We start from the raw sequence: 21,149 nt of genomic DNA, 5'->3' as shown, positions 1-21,149 counted from the left end.
CGTTTTCCAGCCCACAACCAAGCCATCTACACCAATGCATCTGATGTTTTTCTCATGATAAGACTGGAGTTATGGGTTATGAGAAAGACTACTGAGGTAGAGTGTCATTTTCCATCACATCCTGTCAAAGGTACATGCCACCAACCTGATTCATGACTGTCGATGTCGGCATTGATCACCTGGCTGAGGTCATGTTTGTCAGGTTTCACCACTGTTACCCTTTCTGCCTCGGCTTTCCACACTGTCCTCTTTGTAAAGCAGTCATTATGCGTAGGCCACCTTTAAGGAGTGGGGAGGTAAGCTTCCCGGCCAGAGCAGTCTTTTGAAAAAAACACTAAGTCAGGGCCTGTCGTTCCTGTGCTCAGAACCCTCCTCGCTCCTCACTCAGCCAAAGCAAAACCCCCCAGGGGTCCTCTCGCTCCCTCAGCAAGTGCACACGGGTCCCCAACAACTCCTTCCATGCTCATGTTGTCCTGGTCTCAAGACTAGCTCTCTCCTCTGCCTGGAAGGTGTTCGTTTCCCCAGAGATTTTCATGCTCATTCCTTTGCTTCCTGCGGGTCTCTCAGAAAGTTCTCTCCTGACCCCTTTATTGAAAATAGCCACCCTGTGTCTGTGGATGGGTGAAAGGATAGACAAAATGTGATGTGTCCATGCAATGGAATGTTATTCAGCCCTAGAAAGAAATTCAGACACATGCTACGTGGATGAAACCTGGAAGACATTCTGCTAAGTGAAATAAGCTGGACAGAAAAGAATAAATACTGTATGATCCCACTGATGAGACACACGAGTAGTCAAAGTCATAGAGACAGAAGGTAGAATGGTGGTTGCCAGGGGCGGCGGGGAGAAAGAATGGGGAGTTGGTTTTATGGGTATGGAGTTTCAGTTTTGCATCATGAACAGTCCTGGAGATGGATGGTGGTGATGGTTGCACAACAGTGTGAATATGTTTAAAGCCACTGAACTGCCCACTTACAATTGGTTAATGGTTTATTGTGGTATATTTCACAATTGAAAAAAAAAGAAAAAAGCAATCCTGCCCCTCACCAGCATGGCCCTGTCCCTCTTCCCTGCTTAATTTTTCTCCACAGCACCTATGTCCATTTGACATATGATTTCACTTGTTTTGTGTCCCCGCACACTAAAATGCCAGTTCCATGAAGACATTTCCATTTTGTTCACTGTCGTATCCCCCAGTCCCTAGAGCAATGCCTGGGGCATAGTAGATTCTTGAGAAATACGAGTCAAATGAGTGGAAGAAAGACCCTCTTTATGCCTCAGCTACCTTATCTGTAAAATGGGGATGATAAACCTAACCTTTTAGAGTTGTTATAAACCTTAGGTGAAATATTGTAGGTAAAGGGCCCAGAACCAAGCACAGTGCTTGGTGCACAGAAAACACTCAGTACCTGCATATCCTCCTTCCTGAGAAGTAGCTCCATTCATAAATGCCAGGCCCTGGAGCTAGAGTACATGAGTTCAAGTCCTCCCCTGTCACTTCCAGCTGTGTGACCTGAGCAAGTGCCTTAACCTCTCTGTGCCTCACTTCCCTTATCTATAAAATGGAAATACTAAATAGTAAAAGACAGAGAAGTTTGGGGAGGATTAAATGAGATAATCATGCCCTAGAAGGGACAGTTATTATGTGTTATTTCCCACTGCAGGTCCCTCTGGTGCCCAGCCAGGCGGGCAGTGCAGAGGATGATACTTCCAAGCCCCCAACTGTCTCCCCAGCTCTCGGCTCAGCAGGCCCTCTCCAGATTACAGCTGAGAGCAGTCCCCCAGCCAGGGGACTGTACAGCAGGATGCAGTTCTGGAAGATAGATGGCTCTTGGTTAGCACCTGACCCACTCCCCCCATCGAGATCACACTTGTTCTTCTCCAGGTGATGGGGACGGGGGCAGCAGGCCCAGGCTGAGGCCTGAGTGGACTCCCCCTTTCCTTCTGCAGGCCCCTGGCTACAGAGGGTGGTGCTGGCCTCCTCGCTGCTCTGAGTCTCTGCTGGCCTCCTCTGGTGCTGTTGCTCCTCCAGCCGGCCGACCTGGTGGGCTGGTGCCTGTGGCCTCTGCTTTAGCTGCACCATCTGTCACACATGTCCTGGCCAGGTGGCCCCTGGGGGGCTGCAACGAAGCGGGCCAGCCTTCCAGGGTCAGGGAGGCCATCACTAGAGTGGCTGCAGCTTCAGAGGAAGGAGAGTGGGCTCTGGGGTCAGACCCACCCTGGGTTCTGTCCCCACCCGCCAGAGGGCTATCTGACTTTGGGAAGGTTACGTGAACCCTGAGACTCAGTGTGCTCCTCTGGGAAATGGGATGACTCCTGCCTCTCAGGATTGTGATGAAGACCACAGGGCGTGACTGGCACTCCGCTGGGCCAGTGAGGGCAGGGCCTCCATGCCCAGAACAGGGGGCAAGGGCCTCACTCACCTGAAGCTGCCTTGCTTCACTCCCAGACCTCAGCCGCCCTGCTCCGCCCCACCCTGGCCCACGCTCAGGTTCCACCCAGTCAAGCCCTAGTGGAGGACACAGGGGAGCGCCCTCGCGGGGATAGCACCGTTTATTAAGAAACATCAAGACAAAGACCATAGGAGGGTCCCTTGTAGGACACAGGCCGGGCGCCCGGACCCCACGTCTGCGGGCTGCTGGCGGGGAGGATGCTTGCCCCCAGCTGGGCCCTCAGGCTCCCACAGACGGGGCAGGGCTGTCAGGGCCCCTGCCTGGCCCTCCCAGGCATGAGTCCTGGCTCCCCCACCCAAGGCACTAGCTCTTTGCAACCACCAATGCCCTCCTCCCCCCATATCCCCTGGGCCTTCACTTCCAGATTGGTGGGGGGATGTGGCCTGGTGCGGAGACCCTCTCAGTGCTGGGCTCTGCCTGGAGCAGCTCCTGGGAAGAGTTGGGGTGGGCTTCCCTTGCAGCCCCCGAGGGCAGGGGCCCTGGGCGAGGTGTTGGGTGGTGGCATGCAGACCAGGAAAGCTTGGTGGGGGGTGGAGGCTGCCAGGGGCAGGTGGCCCAGGTGGCGGTGGAGGTGGGACTGGGACTTGGGCTGGCGGGGGTGGGGGCTGCCTGCCCGGGGTGAGCTGCCGTGTGCTCCACAGTTGGCACTAAAGAGCTTTTGCCACGGAGAGGAGTGTGACAAAGCCCATTACAACGCCCTCTGCTCCTTGTGGCTGGTGAGGTCCTAGGCTGTAAGCCGAGGTTGGCTCTTGTAGGGACAAGGGCTCCAGAAACGGGTGGCCCAGCTCTGCCTTGGGGGCCTCTGCTGGTGGGGGCACTTCTGAGCCCACTCGGCCACCATGCCCACTGCCAAGTCCTGGGGGCGCTGAGGCACCTGCTCCCACCAGCCTGCCCTGCCTCCCAGCCTGTGGCTTTGCCCGGGTGTGTCTGTGTGAGGGGTGGCGTGCCCACCCTCCAGTTAGCCCAGGGCAGTAGCAGCAAAGCGTGGCGTCGCCTCAGTTTCTTAGAAAATATTCATCATAATAATATTAATAATAATAGACTTGACGTGGTGGGACTGGGGCACTGTCCAGGAGTCCACGTGGGACACGCAGGTGCCTATGAGGGGCAGGGGCGCGTGTTGGCCCCCGCCTGGGCGCCGTGCTGCAGGTCCAGTGGCTGTGGGGGTGGGGTGCCAGGCCGCGCACAGTACAGCACCAGGTTCCTGAGACAGCCCGTGATGCCTGAGGAGAACCTGCCCCCAGTCAGCAAGGCCACGTTAGGGGCTCCGCCTGTGGGGAGGGGAGAGGACAGGGCCCATGAGCTGCAGGGGCCCGGTGGGGGGCGAGGCGTGTGCTGTAGGGCCCCAGGAAGCCCCACTCCCTCCCTTGCCCCAGGAGGAGGTTCCAGGCCCGCAGCGACCGGGACTTACCGATGTAGACGCTCCCCTTGGTGTTGACCGCCACGTTCCGGCCTGGGGACTGGCCGCTGACCAGTTCCTCACCATCCACCTGGATGGAGCCTCTCCGGCCCTCTCTGGGGTGGGTAGAACTGGGTCAGGCCTTTCACCAGTTCCCCATGCTCCTTGACCCAAGAGTTCCCTCTCTTTTCTATGCCACGCCAGACAGAGAAGTCTGTTCCCTGAGTTCTTTCCTTCCCCACCCGATGAGAGGTCTGGCCTCCACCCCCACCACACAGCTTTCCCTAGCACTCACCCAGGTTTCGTCCACCCTATAGGGCGCTTGCCCACCCATCCCCATGGAGTTCTGTCCTGCCTGCCCTGCAAGTCTGTGCTTGGCTGGTGGGCTTTCCCCACCCTGGCTTCAAGTTGTCTCCCTAGAACCCAATGCGTGCCCCCCCCCACACATGGTGGGTGGCGTCCTGGCCCACTCCACAACTCTGGGCCCCTCGCCTTAGTGCCTAGATGGGCTCCCTTACCGTAGTGCCGTCACCCGATGCCACTCGCCATCATTGATGGGGTCCTCAGAGACGAGGCGGGCCTCCCCACTGCCCAGCTGGTAGCTGCAGTCACAAGAAGATATGAAGTGGGGCAGGACAGGAGTGGGGTGTGGGAGGGTGGTGGTGGTATGTCGCTGGGGCACTGGGAGCTACGGCTTCTTGTGGGAGGAGCCATGGGGCTGACCAGAGGGGAAGCCTCAACTGAGGGGGTGAAGGGGGCCAGGGAAGGGAGAGGACCCACCTGAAGACGAGGTGCCCGTCCTGAAGCCCAAGACTGATGAAGTCCTTGCTTTGGCTGGCCTCTCCCAGCTCCTGCCAGGGAAGCACAGAGTCTCTGGGGTCCCCAGCCTGGAAAGCCCAGGCCCCTGATGGCTGTGGCCTCCGCCTTCCTCGCTCCCACGGCCCTGGTCACCAGGGGGCTGGGAACCCTAAGACTCCAAGCTAGACACCCACACACTCACCATGCCCTGCCAAAGCAGGAGGCCACTGGCTGTGCTGGTCCGGACCTCCAGCTCGATGGTCTCAGGGACCTCGGGCAGGCTTTGGGGGGTGGAGGTGGGGGAGAAGCAGGTGAGAGGGCAAAAGTTCCAGATTCCCATCCCGCTCTCTGCAGCCTGTCCCCTCCCTGGGCCCACAGGCTCTCCCGACACCTGTCTCACCTCCTGGAGAAGATGTGGCTGGGGAGGGCTAGGAAGCCGTCATTGTAGAAATAGGCTCCATACTGTCCTGGGGCATCTGCAGGAGGAAAGGGGAATGTCAGACATTTGCTCACCTGCTCGGCGTATCCATCCAGCATTGGTTCCCACCCCTCACCTCCACCCCAACATGTACGACTACAGGGCTGTGAACCTGGTCCCTGGAGACACAAGGGGCTGTGGACAGAATTCAGAGGCCTGTGAACTTAGATGGGAAAACATTATGGCTCTATATTCACTCTCCCTGAAATGTAGCAGTTCCTTCCATTATGCATGTAGGCAACAAGCCAAAGGAATGGCTGTAGGACCTGTGACTTTGTCACTAATAGAATTAGATTTCCTTATCAAATTATAGTAGGTGCAAATATCTCAAAACATCATTTACACTTACTGAAATCGGGCTAGCTATTAATTAGATCTTGTTATTTAATGTGTTAATAAAGAAGCACATAGGTTACAAATGAGAAAATTTTAAATATTTTGATAATCTTATTTCAGTATAATTGGTTTCCTTTGAAATTCTATGTATTTTATTTTATGAGGTCAATAGGGTCCAGGTAGGGTGACCAACCATCCTTAGCTGCCAAGTCCTTGTCCTGGGTTTAGCTCTGAAAGTCCCACATCTTGAGAAACCCCTCCGCCCTGAGCAAACCAGGACAGATGGCACTTAGGTCCATGGCACTTGAAAGGTTCAGAACCTTTGTGTCCTCTCCATCTTCCAGATGGGAAGCCAGGCTTGGGGGTGGGGGGTGGGGTGAATTACTTGCCCAGGAAGTGGGAAGCCTAGGCAATGGCAACCTGGACCTTTTGGCTCCAGTGTCTATACTGTGTGTGGCCCCAACATCCCACAGGCCAGCGCTGGCCCCTGTGGGCCCGGCAGCTACAAAGGTCAGGGACACTTTGCCACCTTCCACCAAATGATGAGGAGAACAGCTACCATTTACCAAGCACCTACTATGTGCCAGTAACTGTGCAGGGAGCTTCACATCCAGCTATAAACATCATTTTATTTAACTGGATTCTTACAATAATCCTATGACTTAGATATAGTAACAAAAGCTAACATTCTGTACCCACTCTGGACCAGACATTGTTCTAAGCATTTTAAATGCATTAAATAATTTTACTCTCACACAAAAATGTATCTAATTTAAGTCTTGTGGAAGGATGTTAACTTCTTTCCATTTTATACATGAGGAAACTGAGGCACAGAGAGGTTAAGTGACTCACCCAAAGACACACAGCTATTAAGTGTCAGGGCTAAGATTTGAAGCCAGGCAGGTTAGCTTCCGAGTCCATGCTCTTACCCACTACACCACTACCTCTCCTATTACATTAGTGATAAGTAAGAAGATAAATATCTATAAAGCAGTTAGCACAGTGCCTGTAAATATTCAATAAATATTCATTTTTTAAAAATTTCATTACTTTGAAACAAATTGTGGAACCCTTGAGAATGAGGGTCCCGCCTTTTTTATCTTATATTTACTGCTCCTAGGATAAGGATGAGCACACAATAGATGTTTGTTGACAGAATGCGTGAACATAGAGGAGGAAACTGAGGTCACAGTGGTACAGGGCCTACCCCAGGTAAGCATAAGGTAGGGCCCAGCTGTGTGTGGCTGTGCTCTTCTTTATTCCCTCTGTCCCCACTGAGCCTCTCACATGGACCTGCTCTGCTTACAGGCCAGAATTGAGGGTGCGGGATAATTGGAAGATGGGAGTGAGAGGACAAGCTCACTCAGCTTCTCTGGTGGCTACAAATACGCACCGTTGCCCCCGCTGCCTTCAAGACGCCAATCAGACTCCGCTGTGCCATGTCCAGAGCCTGTGGAGAAAGGCAGGGTTTAGTCAGTGAGCACAGACTCCCGTGGGTACTCTGTCCAGCCCCAGGGCCCCAAAAGGGAGGTGGAGAGAAGCCAGTGCAGTTACCTTTTTGGCAACGTGGGCCAGAAAAGCCAGGAGGACAAAGGCAGCGGGTGCCCTGGCAGGTGCCCCCATGCAGACAGGGCTCACGGAGCTGGCAGGGGTTCTCTTCATGCTCACAGAGGTCTCCTATGGGCCATAGCACAGGTGAGTGGACACGGGCTGGAGCTGCCACTGACCACCCTGCGCCCCTCCCACCCAGGACCTGGGCAGGCTCACATACCTTTGAAGCCATCTCGACATAGGCACTGGAACTCATACTCGCCAGCAGGCAAGCACGTGGCACCATTCTGGCAAGGCTGGCGTTCACACGGGGAGCTGTCATAGCACTGCCCAATTCCCTGGCTGCCCAGGAAATTGTAGGTGAGGTCCAGCCGCTTTCCATTCACTGACACCTGTGGGCAGGGGGACACTCAAGGCCTCAAGGGACGTAGGCAGCAGGGGCATCGGTGTACCAGTAGAGAGAAGAATGTAGTAAAGGGGAGCTGGGAAGCCAAGTTGATACTTGAATAGCAACATGGTAACGCGGGGAGGGAGGAACAGGAGTGCCCACTGTGTGCCAGAGACATCCACCAGTGCAGTCAATCCTTAGCACAACCCTTGAAAGTAGGTGCAATTATCCCCATTTTACAGAAGAGAAAACTGAGGCTCAAAGGTGAAGTGTCTGGTCCCAAGGGCCTTGGGTTCGCTGCAGGTGGAGGGGCTTGGTTTGTACTCCTCCTCTCCCCGCTTGTCCTCTGGAAGCTGCTCCTTACCTCACCCACGCAGCCATGGAAAGGAGTGCTAATGTTGGTGGCCGGTGACAGCTGCACGGAGGGCTCCACGCCACCGAGGTAGAGGAGGGTGTGCAGGTTGAGGCCTTGGCTCTTGCCCGGCGAGGAACGCAGCACAGCGCGTCCACCATTCACCCGCAGGCTGCCGTCCTTGTTGAGGCGCTCGGCAGACACATGGTGCCAGCGGCCCAGGGCCAGTGGCTCTGTGCTCCGCAGAACAGCCAGCCCTAGGGAGGTCACCAGGCAGGGTTGGCACACGCATGGCTCCCTGCCTTGCCCCACCCCACACAGGGACTTCAGACCTCCTGGTGTTCCATGAGGAACCCGAGAGGTTGGGATTGGCCTAAAGTCACACACACACAGAAAGAATGTGAAGGAGAAGGGGACTTCAATTGGTTTGACTTCCAAATTCATTCCTCTGAGCCTGCTCAGGGCACAGAGAGCCAAGGGGCCATGGGGTTTGACATCTCGAGCCCGTCTGCATTTGGTATCCAGTGCTCACCTGAGCCCAGTTCGTAGCGGAACTCCAGATGGCTGCCAACCATGGCCAGGGACACGAAGTCCTCCACAGGTCCCCTTTTCCCCCCACTGAAGAGCAGGATTCCGTCGGGCGCCAGTGGCTTGAACTCCATATCCAGGCGTAGCTCATGGTGTGTGTTGGTGAGGGCGGGCAGTGCCAGGTAGGAGCCAGTGCCCGACATGGAGGGGGTGGTTACGGTCACACCTGCAGCAGCCACAGAACAGTCAGGGCGGTGGGGTACCAGAGTCCCGGGAGGGGTCTGACTACTCAGACTTACCCCGGAACCTCTGCCATCTCACTCTAGTCCCAGAGGCTCAGAACCAGCTGGGCAAAGCTGTAGTAGCACGGGACTCCTGCCCCCTGGCTGGAAGGATCGCCAAAAAGAAGGCACCTTTGGGGGCTCGCATGTAAGGGTTCAGATGGGGCAGAAGCTTGGCCAGGTGACTTTGAGGTCCTCTGGCTGTAGTATAGTTTTATCATTTTAGAGCCCATCAAGGCTTCAGAGGGCCCCTGCCCAGAGCCCCCCGTTCTTACTGGGATCCCTGAGGGGTCTCACGCCTGGCTCCACTCACCTTCCTCACACCTCATCCCTGAGCGGCCCAGGTGGCAGCGGCAGGTGTAGCCTCGGCCGTCGGGCCGGTTCACACAGGTGGCGTCAGGACCACAGGCTTCTGGGGGAAGACACACACGCCACGAGGACATTGAGGTGATGCCAGAACCCTACCTACCGCACCCCAGGGGCCTCGGCTATTTGGGGCTTGGCCAGACTGAGGAGGGGGAATGAATTCAAGCAGGGTGGGCAGAGGAGGCTGGGAAGGGGGACAGGATGGGGGAAATGAATGAGCGACTCTCTCTGTGGTGTTCTTGAAAGACTGTACCTGGACAACAGTGTGGGGGTGATGAGTACCTGGGTGGCAGGTAATGGGGTGAGTGCCTTGGTAACAGATGGGAAGGTGGCAGTTACCGAGGTGGCAGTGATGGGAGGGGTGAGTACCTGGGTATCAGCAATGGGGGGTTGAGTAGTTGGGTAGCAGAGATGGGGGGTCGAGTGAGTATTAGGGTGGTAGTGACAGACGTCAGTGTCTAGGAGGAGTGGTAAGTGCTTGGGTAAGAGTGACAGAGTGTGGTTAAGTAGTTAGGAGCTGGGGTGCGGGTGGATATGACGGGGCAGCCAGGAGTAGAGGCAAGCACCCAGGGGTGACAGTGATCAGGAGGGGTGGGTACATACCTGGGTGGCAGTGCAGGGCCTGCGAGTGTTCACAGCGGCTCCCAGTGAAGCCAGCAGGGCAGACGCACACGTAGCTGCTGCTCTCCGAGTCCTGGCACAGGCCCCCGTTCTACAAGGCAGCACCCAGAGGTCAGGCTAAGAACGCTCTGGCTCTCCCCCACTGCCAAAAGGCCCTGCCACAGCTGAGGACAGTGGCCAGGGGCAGCCAGGCGACGTGTGTGGTGTGGTTACCTGGCAGGGTCGGTCCCGACAGGTTGGGCAGTGGGAGATGCCATGTGCCGTGAGGTTGAGGTCATGGAAGACGACCTCCTCGCCCTGGATACGCAGCTCCCGCACGCAGCCTGGGGGTGGGCAGGCGATGAGCCAGGGGGATGGGTGCTGGGGGGCACGCCCAGCCCTCGCCACACCCTGCAGGGCCCTCCCAGGCTCCCATGGGCTCTGCCAGCTAGCCAGGTGAGGCTCGGCAGCGCTGGAGGTGAGGAGGGTACTCACCTACGAAGCCGCCGCTCAGCCCCACCTTGGGGATGGCACCATAGTCAGGGTAGCCACCCAGGTAGAGCTCCTCGTTCAGGTCCAGGCCTTGGAACTTGCCCTGGGGAGTGGGAAGGTCAGGAGTGGCATCGGCTGGGCGGAGGTGGGGTGAGGGTTGGGACTAGCGGGACAAGGCCGGGTCTCACCTGGGAGGTCCCATTGACTGGGGCCAGGCTGCCCACAATCAGGGAGCCCTGGGTGAGGCTGCGCAGCAGGGTCACGGTGTGGAACTGGCCCAGGGCCAGGGGGGTAGGATGGCGGATGGTGGCCATGCCTGAGCCGGCATCGAACCTGCTCCGCGGGGTGGGCCAGGACAGGAGAGAGTAGAGGTGGGGTTTGTAAGAAGGGCTGAGCAGGGAGCCCAGTCCAGGCAAAATTGACATCACCATTTCTTACAATCCTGCTCTACTTCTGTCCCTGCCTCATCCTCCCACCCCATCACCCACCCCCCGCCGGCCCCACTTCTGCCCCTTCCCCAGTTCGTCTCCTTTCCCCAAATCCCTTTCCTGGCGGCTTGTCCAGAGCAGACCCTGGAGTTCCAATTGCCCTTGGTTCCAGCGCCCTGCAGCTTAGCACTTGGTCTCACGGTTCCTCTGGGCACTGCTCACTCTGAGATCACTTTGTTTCTTTCCTTATTTATTTATGGCTGGTCGCCCCCAACTAGAATATACATTCCCACGAGGGCCAGGATTTGATTTGTTTATCCCTGTGTCAGGGCCTGGCGCATAGTAGGCGTTCAGCAAATAACTGTTGAATGAATGAATGAACGAATGAATGAATGAATCCTGGATTGCAGCAGCTCCACCTCCCAAAGACGCACTCAGCGTCACTAAGTATGTCTGCCGCGGTTTTGCGCAGGTCTGAGGCTGCTTCCTCTTCCACCTGGCTGGCATACTGTGCCCACTCCAGCAGACTAGGAGGTCACCAAGGGTAGTGGTGACCCTTCCTTCAGAACCGCCTTTGTACAACTCAGCCCAGGGTGAGTTGTACTGCAGTCCAGTTCCCCAACCCCCCTCCCCGCCGTAAACAGGGAGGGCGAAGGCCTCACCGGAACTCAGGCCTTCCTCCCACGAGGCCGAAGGAGATGAAGTCGGGCTGCCTGTTGGCCAGGTTGGTGGGGCTGCCTGGGATCCGCTTCTGCCCATTGTACAGCAGCATCCCTGAGAGGGACAGCTGTGTAAGGGCTGCTCAGCCAGCTGTGGGCTCCCTAGCTGCCCAGCCCAGGAATGAATGACCCAAGCTTGTGACCCCTGCCCCCCTCTGGCACACCCCACACAGCCAGGGCCTTCCCACCACCTCAGGATGGTGCCCTAAACAGAAGGCCTTGCTGACAGCCCCTAGAGAGAAACTGAATTTGCTTCATTCACACTGTAGGGTCTACCTGCAGGAGGGGATGGAGGCAGAGACTCACCTGAGTAGAGAAGGAGGCCTGGACAGTGAAAGTCAGAGACCCGCAAGAGATGGGAGGAGACAGATGAGAGAGAGAGAGGAAAGGTTGAGAGATGAGAGAAAAAGGAGGGAAAAAGGAGCAGAGACAGGAATAGGAAGGTTCAGGAGGGCTGGGTGTCAGTGCACCAATAGCAGACGGGCCCGGGGGGCTTAGAGGGAGGTTGTCACAGAGGCGGGGGAAGGAGGAGAGAGGGCCCAGAGGGTAGGCCTGGGGGCTGCAGGACAGAGAGGGCTGGGGCGTGGGGAGGACTGGGGGTGGCCAGGGCTCATTCCATGATGGCAGTGACACCAGGAGCTCCCCTGCCCCAGGCCCCCCTAATCAGCTTGTCTCCTGCTCACCATCGGCTGAGTCAGGCCGGAAGGTAATCTTAATCTCAAATTTCCTGTAGGCATCCTTGATGGTGGGCAGAGGCAGGAAGGAGTGGGGGGTCTGCGTGAAGTAGGGTACCACCCGCTCTGTCGGCAGAGAGCACAGTTAGAGACGATGCCCACAGGGCAGTGGGCAGGGCACTGCCAGTCCCGGGGTGGGGTGGGCTGGGGGGTTGTCTGACCTGGCACCTGCAGATGGGCAAAGGCTTTGACCTTGCCCTGGCGGTTGGTGGCAGTGCACACGTAGGTGCCTGCGTCCTGGGGTCGGACTGAGGGCAATAGCAGCATGTTGTTCTCCAGGCGGCTGTCGGGAGGCAGGTTACCATCCAGCTGCAAACATAGCCACACTTTGGACACTGGCCTGGGCCCGCACTGCCATGGGGCCTGTTCTCCCATCTCTGCCTCGGGGTCACCCTCATTCACTGAGCACTCTGTGCCAAACCTGGGCCGGGTCCTGGGGACACAGATGTTGAAGACCTGGTCCCTGCCCCTTAGGCAAGCCGGCTGGGCCCCTGCCAGGCATTTACCTTGCTCCAGGTGATGTCAGGAGTCGGGTAGCCAGAGGCCATGCAGGGGAAGGCGGCTGCAGAACCAGCAGGCACACGGACCTCTGGGGGCGTTGAGATCTGGGGCAAGGCTAAGAAGGAGGAAGGAGACAACAGCCGCCATTTGTGAGCCCAGCCCGTGCCCTCACTTGTATAATCCTCCCAGTATCCCTGGAAGGGAGATACTATATCCCCATTTCACAGATGAGGAAACTGTGGCTTAGAGGGAAAAGTAGCTGCTCACTCCTGATTGCACAGGTGGAGTCAGGGCTCAGGGACAGGTCCATTTGACAATACAGCCCAAGACTCTTCAACACACCTGGGGGGCGGAATTGTACATCCCCTGGGGGACCTGAGAAGAGGGTAGTAAGGCAGTGTGGGTCAGGAAGTTTAGGGGCAAGTCATAGGGTTTGGGCTGAAAAGGGGTTGCCTTTGAACAAACACAGATTTGTGCCTGCCCTGCCTCCACTGCCCTTGTTTTACTCTCTTATGTCTGTTTTGTGTTTACATTGTCTCTGCCATCAGACTGGGCTATAGGTTTCCCTCATCAGAGCAGGTGCTCTAGTAGGTGAGGATTACACATGCGTTTTCCTCCTGATGCCCCTTGGTGGAGCTTTTCCCTGCAAGTTCCGGCCTGCCCTTGAAGAACATACTTCTATCTCCGGCTGCCACTACTTGTTATGCAACCTGCCCCTTAAATACACAAAATCGAAAACTCCCAAGAGAGTGGAAAGGAAGAGAAAAGCAGGCAAGGTGGGAGATGGCAGCATGAGAAGCCCGTGCCACGCTCCCCGACCCCCGCAGAGGTCCCTGCCGGCTTCACCTTGCACGAGCAGCAGAACATGGGATTGGGTGGTGCCAGCGGCGTTGGTGGCAGTGCAGCGGTACTGTCCGGCATCGCTCAGCTCCACGTGGGCAATCCTGACAATGCCTCCACTCTGGACGACTCCAGGCCGCAGGCGTCCTCCGACTTTGCTCCACGTCACCTGAGGCTTGGGGTCACCCAGGGCCAGGCATTCGAACTCCACGGCATGGCCAACCACCACAGTCTGCACGGAAGTCCGGATGTTGATAAGCACCGAGGGCAGGGCTGGGGGGAAGGATGAAAAGGCAGCGTGAGGCCAGCCTGCTGCAGGCTGCCCGGAGGGTCCCGGAAAAGGTGAGTACGGAAGCCCCAAGCATTCATTTCTTCATTCACTCGCTTTTTTTGTTTTTTGCATTCATTCATGGACACACTCATTTGTTTGCTCTTCTGTTTATTCCTTTACTCACTTGTGGATCCACTGTTATTCTTCACTGATTTGTGTGAACACCCACTTACTCGACCCAAATCCCTTTTCCTGTGCAGTATTTGTCAAGCCCCCTTACTATGCTAGGCACAAGCAAGAGCCAATCGAATCGTTCTTTATTCATACACATTTCAGGGGTTTCCTGAGGAACACGTGCCCCTTATCTTTGCTCCCAACTCTTAGCAGAAGCCTGAAGCCACCCTCTTACCTTGGACAACCAGCTGGGCACTGGCCTGGGCCTGTCCCCAGGGTCCACGGGCTTGGCAAACATATGTCCCTTGGCAGCTCTGGTCCAAGTTCTGAATTCTGTAAAGAAAAAAAAAGCCATTAGTGAATAAAAACAATGGATGAGAATGTTTTGCAATTGCACGGGAGCTCAAAGCCATCAGAGATCAGCATGGGGTGTCAACTTCTAGTCTCCCAGTAACCATGCCAGGTAGGCAGGCAGGGCAGGGTGGGTGCCACCACACCCATTTTACACCAAGACCTCTTGGTCTAGAGCTCAAGATCACAGTTATCAAGTAGCAGAGCTGAGATCTGGGCCGTGTATATATCTGGCCTCAGAGCCTATTCTCTTTCCTCTAATAATAATCCGAATATGGGCCATGGTTTACTGAAGGCCTTCCATGGGCTAAGCACGGTGTTAAATGCTTTAGAGCATCTCATTGTTTTCATATAAGCCACTGTACAGCTGAGAACATGGAGGGTCAGAGAAGTGAAGGGACTTGCCCAAGAATTGTTTCACTTCGGGCCCAGAGGGCAGGTATTCTAACAGCCCACTGCGCACCCTGGGCTGGGGTGCCCAAGTTCAGTCCTGCCCCCACTCCCACTCACCGAAGCACCCCATCCTGCACGCTGTGGCCAGGAGGTAGCTGACCCCCTTCCTTGAACCAGCGGAGCTGGGTGTCCTGGTCACTGGGCACGGCACAGTGGAACTCCACGCTGGCCCCGATGCTCTTGGTCTCCAGCTGAGGTGTGACCTGAACGGTGGGTGTGGATCCTGCTGGGATGGCGGTGGCAGGGAGAGAGCCGGAGTGGCCTGTAGGGACATGCATGAGGTCGTGTGTGTGTGTGTGTGTGTGTGTGTGTGATCCCTGATGCCTTCCCAGGACCCAGGAAACCCCCATCCTAACATGTAAGCGATGTTCTTGTCCTGCTAGCCTTTCTGACCAAAGAAAAAAGACCTTTCATTGGCAGATTCACTCATTTGCTCACTCGTGCATTCATTCAATCAACACAAGAGACCCTTGGAACGCTGGGCTCCTGGCCTTCGGGAGGGGAGGGCAGCCCAGGGTAAGAGTGGGAGGCGTCAGCCTCAGAGAGATTCACACGTTTCAGGGAAGGACAGCAGGACGACTGTGGCTCTTGTCTATAAGAGGGTCCCTGGTCATGGTGCAGGTGCCCACATGTCCTTGTGCAAGGGACTGACGGGAGGGGGGTGCAGACGCATATTATCACCATTTCCTGAGTGCCTACTGTGTGCCGCGAGCTTTACCGATGTGTATTTTTCTACGTCAGCGTATGTGCTGGCATTGTTCTCTCCCCTTTACAGATGAAGAGACAGGCGTGAGGGTAACTGACCGCCACGGTCACACAACTATCAAGTGACCGAGCTCTGTACTGAACTCAGGCCCATTGTGGTCCAGGCTCTTGACCTATGGGCCACATGCTGTTCTGCTTCTAGAATTTGGGGCCCCACGGCACCTGTGTGGCCTTGTGTCAGTGCCAGAGGAAACCATGGAGATACTAGATGCTTTGGAGACCCACTGGAATCCTGGGCGTGCCGGGGGTGGGTGCTGCCCGGTCACACGTGCCCTGTCGTCGCTGTCCAGCATTTACCCGGCCCATTCTGGGGCCTGTGGGTGGACAGCCTGGGGCTGCTGAAATGACTGGTTACAGGCCTGAACATCCTCGGCCCTTAGTGTGGCAGGTGAAGAAGCTGGGGTACGTATGTAAACATCACGGCCTATGGCAGTGTGAGGTCAATGACAAGGGAGGGATGCAGCCATGAGAACCAGAGTTGCTGAGAACAGTGATGGGGGTCTTCCTGGAGGAGGCAGGCCTGCCTTGAACCTTGGACAACAGGGCAAAAAGGCAGGCATTCCAGGTGGGGTAATGGAAGGAGGACTTTGTGCCCCAAGTAGGGGACCCAGGGGCCAGTCGTTGGGTAAGGGAAGGCCCTGGGGGAAAGCTGACCCCCTTCTGCCCAGTCTGAGCCGGTTGCTCACCTTGGACAAGCACCTGGGCGAAGGCCTCCGCAGAGCCCACCTTGTTGGTGACCTGGCAGCGGTAGCGGCCTGAGTCCTCAGGGGCCGCAGGTCCAAAGCGCAGCATCTCATTCCTGGTGGTCACCCTCTCAGGGAGGCTGCCACCCACACGGCTCCATTGGAAGGTGAGCGGGGGTGTCCCGTGCGCCAGGCACTGGAGCTGCACTGTCTCTCCTGCCCGTACCGAAGTGTGCTCCGGGACTGTGGTGGCGTATGGTGGGCCTGGGGTGGGGACATAGAAGTTGTGTGTGGGGGGAGCAGGACAGGACAGAGGTCAGGATGGGAGCAGGCAACTTGCCAAAGGACCGGGGACTGAATGGTGAGCCCCGAGGACTGGGGAAAGAGAAGCAAAGGTCCCAGGAGGAGATGTGGGTTTTAGGCCAGGACAGGCTCTGGAGCGCTGAGGTGCATGGGGCCCTCTCGATGAAGTTCCTGGGGTTCTGTCCAGGGTGTAGCCTGACAGGGCGCTCAGACTTCCACGCGGTAGAGACAGGGCGGCCCAAGGAGGGGGGAGGAGTGCCTTACTCTCCACATGCAGGGCGATGGTGGCCTCAGCATGTCCGGTAGGGCTAGTGGCATTGCAGATATACTGGCCGGAGTCCTGTTGGGCTACCCGGGGGATGATCAGTGTGTCACCTTCCAGCTGGTGCTGCCAGGGTAGTGGGGAGCGCAGCTTGGACCAGTGGATGGTGGGTGTAGGGCTGCCTATGGAGTGAAGCAGAAGATGGCAGAGGTCACTGAGCTGTCCTAGGGACCAGCTGGGGGTAGGGATGGTGAGGAAGGGACCTTGGTGATCCTGCCACTTCATGGAGGGCACTAAGTGGGCACCTCAGCCATCACTGGGAGATGCCAGCAGCAAAGCCTCCCCGGGCATGACACCAGCTTCAGATTTCTTATGTCTAAAATTGGGGCCCCAGGGCACCCCTGCTCTGCCTGCCCTGTGTGCCAGGCCCTGTCCACACCTGTGGCTGAGCAGCGCAGCGTGGCCGTGTGTCCAGCTTCTACAGTCAACTCGACTTCTTCAACCTGGACCTGGGGGGCCCCTGGGATCACGGTGCCCGTGTCCACAATCACCTCTACTCGCTTCTGTGCTGTGCCGAGTGCGTTCTGAGCTAGGCACACATAGGTGCCTGCATCTGATGGTTTAGCGGATGAAATCTGGAAGCAAGCAAGGAGGCTGGTTACGTGGTCACTGAGGGGGAACCTTGGCATCAGCCCCCAGCTCTGGCTTGGTTTTCCCTTTCTGTTACCCTTCCTTTTCTTTTTTAAACTTTCCTATTTGACTGGCTGCTTGAGGGCTAACCCTCAACAGACATCCCATTAGTCCCCCCATTCACTTGTCCATCAAACCACCCATATACTCATCCACCTTCCCATCTACCCACTCAGCCATCCATCCGTTCTTTCCTGCCCATCTTCCAATCTACCTACCATCTACCTATCCCATCCCTTCCTTTCTCTCTCCATCCATTCATCACCCATCTGCTCATCCAACACTCTTTCCTCCAAGCACATGCTCACGGACGGGCCGTGACTGAGCCTCTGGCTGGGGGAAGCCATGCCTGACCTGCAGCATCGCATGGCTGTCCACAAGCCCAAACGTCTGCTGCTCCAAGTGGGCGGGGGCGCCGATCCGGGTCCAGCGAGCGGAAGAGCGGGGCTCCCCAGCACTGACACACTCCAGGGTGACGGCCTTTCCCACTTTCACCCTCACAGGGCCCTCAGGGAGCACAGACACCGTCGGGGGCCCTGCCCAGAGGAACAGTATTGCTGACGCAGAGATAGGGCTGTTGGTCACACTCCCTGTCACAGCGCCCTTTTCAGTAACTGCCAGGTGGGCACGACTACACCAATGTGGGAACCAAGGCTCAGAGAGGGAGAATGCCCAAGACGGGGGCAGTGTCAGAGGCAGGACTGAAATCTGGAGGTTCTGAGCTTGGAATCGGGGCTGGAGAGAGAAAGGCAGAGCCCGTGGGGTTGACGCCCCTCACCGTGTACACTGAGGTTCACGACACTCTGGGCCACGCCATAGGCATTGGAGGCCACGCAGCGGTAGGCACCATGGTTGCTGGGCTGGGTGCCCACGATGGTGATGACAGAGCCATTGGGGCTGATGTGGACATTGTCTGTAGGGTTGGCATTGAGGAAGGTATGGTCAGCAAGAGTGTCCTCATGCCGTGGTACTGCCAGGAGGTACACCTCTGCCCCACACCCCCGACCTCTCAAGTCTGGGTGTGTCCCGCTCACAGGGTCACAGATGGCAGATGAAGAGTCCTTGGAGACTCCTGGGTCGAACCCCCTTGCCACCCAGAAGGGGACACTGGGGCCCAAGGGCCACACAGTGAATTTGGTGCCATCCACAGCCGCTGCCCACCCACAGTGGTGATCACTACGCATCCACCTGCCTCACCCCACCCACCCCGCCTGGCTCACCCTCCAGCTCTTGGTTCCGAGTCTTCCACTCAAGGCTTATCGGGGCTGCTCCATCATGGATGAGGCACTTGAAGCTGGCATCTTGGCCCTGCTGCACGGTGCTACTGGGCGGCTCAATGGAGATGACAGGGCTCCGAAGGCCTGGGGGACAAGGCGTCAGAGGGCTGGGCTCAGCAGGGCTGGGTCGGCTCGACCCCCTGCCTCAGCCTCCCTGCTCATGGCACCAGCCACACTCACGGTAGGACGACCCCGCACTGGGGGGCACAGTGACCGTGAAGGAGGCTTCCCGCTCCGGGCCTGCACCGCCAGCCACACGGCACACATACTCGCCCGAATCGGCGGGGGAGACGTGGTGGAGCCGTAGCCGAGAGCCGTGGGTCTGTCAGCATAAAGGGGGGCAGCCGATCAGGCCAAAGCACTTGGACCCGGCAAGTCCCCACGCCCGGCTGTGCCAGCCCAGGAATTCTCTCTCGGGCCTCGAGCTCAGGGCTCCAGCTGTGTGGACGAGCTGCGTTCACGGAATCCTACACAACCAACCCACCCACTTTACAGAGGATGAAACTGGCTCAGGAAATGATTCAGCAGCAGAGCTAGAAAAACCCGGGTGTCTCAACTCCCAGGCTGGTGAACTCTTCCCCTCAAAAGTATTTTCTCCCCTGAGGCCCCCAAACAGGCTGGGGTTTGCGGTGCAGAAGGCAACTGCAGGTCAAACCTTGCCTGCCCTGAAACTGCCCCACCCTGGCCCTGTACCTGATGCCGATCGGGGAGGCTGCCCCCACGCCTGTGCCACGTGACCTGGGCGTGGGTCTGTCCGGGCACTACACAGTTCAGGTCCAGGGTCTGCCCTTCAGCCACGTGGGAAGAGGAGGCCTCGATGTACATAGGCTGGGCCAGTCCAGGGGCTGTGGGTACAACGGGCAGGTGAGAAAGGCGAGGCTCCCGGCGGCGAAGGCAGGAACCTCAGCTGGTGGCAGTGAATGCCAGCTGCTTTCCCTGGAGGTGCAGTGGTTTGAGAGTGATGTGGCTGAGTGCCATTGACCTAGGAAGGGTCTCCATTCTCTGGGGGCCAAGATGCCATGATAAAACCCAGCGCTGGTCCCCAGTGGTTGGGTGAGAGCCAGAATCCAGCTGGGAGAGCAGGGAGGACCAAGGCCAGAAAGGGACCCCCCCCAATCTTGGGCCCCAGTATTGCCCACTGCTCCCATCACTCACCAGGAATAGGGCCTGGGCTTGAGGCCTCAATTGTGACCAGGACAGAAGCCTCCAGGATGCCTGAGCTACCAGTCACTTGACATGAGTACTCGCCAGAGTCAGCTGGGGACACCTGGTTCAACCTCAGCAGGGGGCCGTGGACCTAGCCAAGGTGAGAGCGAGAGCGGGGGGAGTGAGCAGGGGGCCAGAGGCCAAGGCCTTGAGATGGCCAAGTCCTTTGGTACCTGTACCCCAGGACTGTCGTGTATAGATGCAGGCTGCATCCTGGCAAAGGCAAGCCCCTTTGACACCAGACATTGTGGAATTTGTTCGCTATGACATTTTTTTCTGGTAGGAGTAAATCCAGTGTCTTGCGTAAGAGGTGTCCTTTTCTCATTTGCACCAAGTGCCTATTAATTGACCTCTTAATTCCTAATGTTCTTGACCTCTTAATTCCTAATGATCTCCCACTGTGATCTCCCCGAAGCCTGCATGTTGGGGCCACCTCCCCTCTGGGGCTGGATTCCTACAGGACTGCCAGAGTAGGGGGTTTGGTGGGGAGTACCCACATCCTGCTTCCTCTAGACCCAATACCTGGTGCCGTGCAGGAAGGCTGCCCCCACGCCTGTGCCACGTGACCTGGGCGTGGGCCTGCCCGGGCACAACACAGTTCAGATCCAAGGTCTGCCCTTCAGCCACGTGGGAGGAGGAGGACTCGATGCGGATGGGTGGGACTCTGCCTGGGGCTGGGCACAGGAAGAGGTCAGTGAGCTGGGACCTCGACCCCTCATGCCCTCAGCCCCTGCCCCTGTGTGCCCAGATGTTCAGACCAGAGACCATGAGGAGATGGCTTTAACTCCCCCCTTCCTATACCACGATACCTGGAGCAGCTGAGCTAGCCTGGGGGCAGAGACCCCTCATCCTCCCAGCCTCGCCCCAGATGCTGGCCCTACCATCTCCTCCTGTGCTCCCAGGACCACTGGCGGCCAGGGCTCAGGGCCAGACACTTCCACACAGATCACTGATGTTTCCCAAACTCAAGTAATGTGTGGCTAAGAACCCAGACTCTGGGGCCAGACTGCCTGGGTTTAAAACCCAGCTCTGCCATTTATTAGTTGTGTGACCTTTGGAAAACTATTTCACCGGTCTGTCTCAGTTTCCCCATCTGTAAAATGGAGAGAACAGTCCTATCTACCTTCAAGTGTTACGGTGAGGATGAAATGAGTTAATATGTGTAAATATAACAGGGTCCAGCACCCAGTAATTGCTACAGCATGTTTACTACGTAGCACTGCGTGTAAAAGTCACGTGATGTCTGCCATAGCCATATGCTCCTTGCACTATTTATTATTTTCCTTTCAATCGATTCACTTAAAAAAAAAATACCCTTGAATACTTAGACCCATTAAAGGTAATGATTTCCATGAAATCATGACAGGTTGGATGTGTTGCTGTTTGTTCCCTAATATACCAAGATGAATATAAAAGATTTTCATCAGGGCACCAGCTAAAAATCACCTTCACATAGTCCTAGAGGTACA

General features: G+C 56.9%; 1 protein-coding gene across 1 annotated transcript in view; it reads right to left on the bottom strand.

Annotated features, from left to right (window-relative positions):
• Positions 1 to 974: 974 nt before the first annotated feature.
• HSPG2 (heparan sulfate proteoglycan 2) overlaps positions 975 to 21,149 on the bottom strand; it is a 97,870-nt gene continuing 77,695 nt past the window's right edge. The window contains exons 65-97 of the mRNA XM_081055038.1: positions 20,203 to 20,354; positions 19,630 to 19,771; positions 19,168 to 19,319; positions 18,655 to 18,796; positions 18,418 to 18,558; positions 17,976 to 18,110; positions 17,552 to 17,733; positions 16,947 to 17,142; positions 16,510 to 16,689; positions 15,946 to 16,206; positions 14,552 to 14,756; positions 13,926 to 14,023; positions 13,252 to 13,518; positions 12,411 to 12,520; positions 12,066 to 12,213; positions 11,854 to 11,970; positions 11,114 to 11,225; positions 10,212 to 10,356; positions 10,027 to 10,126; positions 9,766 to 9,875; positions 9,535 to 9,643; positions 8,879 to 8,977; positions 8,289 to 8,510; positions 7,769 to 8,013; positions 7,237 to 7,408; positions 7,020 to 7,142; positions 6,859 to 6,915; positions 5,052 to 5,127; positions 4,854 to 4,932; positions 4,634 to 4,704; positions 4,372 to 4,455; positions 3,866 to 3,969; positions 975 to 3,725 (exon numbers count right to left, since the gene is read on the bottom strand). Of these exons, the coding sequence (XP_080911164.1) occupies positions 3,553 to 3,725; positions 3,866 to 3,969; positions 4,372 to 4,455; positions 4,634 to 4,704; positions 4,854 to 4,932; positions 5,052 to 5,127; positions 6,859 to 6,915; positions 7,020 to 7,142; positions 7,237 to 7,408; positions 7,769 to 8,013; positions 8,289 to 8,510; positions 8,879 to 8,977; positions 9,535 to 9,643; positions 9,766 to 9,875; positions 10,027 to 10,126; positions 10,212 to 10,356; positions 11,114 to 11,225; positions 11,854 to 11,970; positions 12,066 to 12,213; positions 12,411 to 12,520; positions 13,252 to 13,518; positions 13,926 to 14,023; positions 14,552 to 14,756; positions 15,946 to 16,206; positions 16,510 to 16,689; positions 16,947 to 17,142; positions 17,552 to 17,733; positions 17,976 to 18,110; positions 18,418 to 18,558; positions 18,655 to 18,796; positions 19,168 to 19,319; positions 19,630 to 19,771; positions 20,203 to 20,354 (4,709 nt within the window). The 3' untranslated portion in view covers positions 975 to 3,552. The remainder of the gene's footprint in view (positions 3,726 to 3,865; positions 3,970 to 4,371; positions 4,456 to 4,633; positions 4,705 to 4,853; positions 4,933 to 5,051; positions 5,128 to 6,858; positions 6,916 to 7,019; positions 7,143 to 7,236; positions 7,409 to 7,768; positions 8,014 to 8,288; positions 8,511 to 8,878; positions 8,978 to 9,534; positions 9,644 to 9,765; positions 9,876 to 10,026; positions 10,127 to 10,211; positions 10,357 to 11,113; positions 11,226 to 11,853; positions 11,971 to 12,065; positions 12,214 to 12,410; positions 12,521 to 13,251; positions 13,519 to 13,925; positions 14,024 to 14,551; positions 14,757 to 15,945; positions 16,207 to 16,509; positions 16,690 to 16,946; positions 17,143 to 17,551; positions 17,734 to 17,975; positions 18,111 to 18,417; positions 18,559 to 18,654; positions 18,797 to 19,167; positions 19,320 to 19,629; positions 19,772 to 20,202; positions 20,355 to 21,149) is intronic.

This window comes from Rhinolophus hipposideros (assembly GCF_964194185.1).
Source record: "Rhinolophus hipposideros genome assembly, chromosome: 8".
Classification (NCBI taxonomy): domain Eukaryota; kingdom Metazoa; phylum Chordata; class Mammalia; order Chiroptera; family Rhinolophidae; genus Rhinolophus; species Rhinolophus hipposideros.
This window is presented reverse-complemented; position numbering and strand designations above follow the sequence as displayed.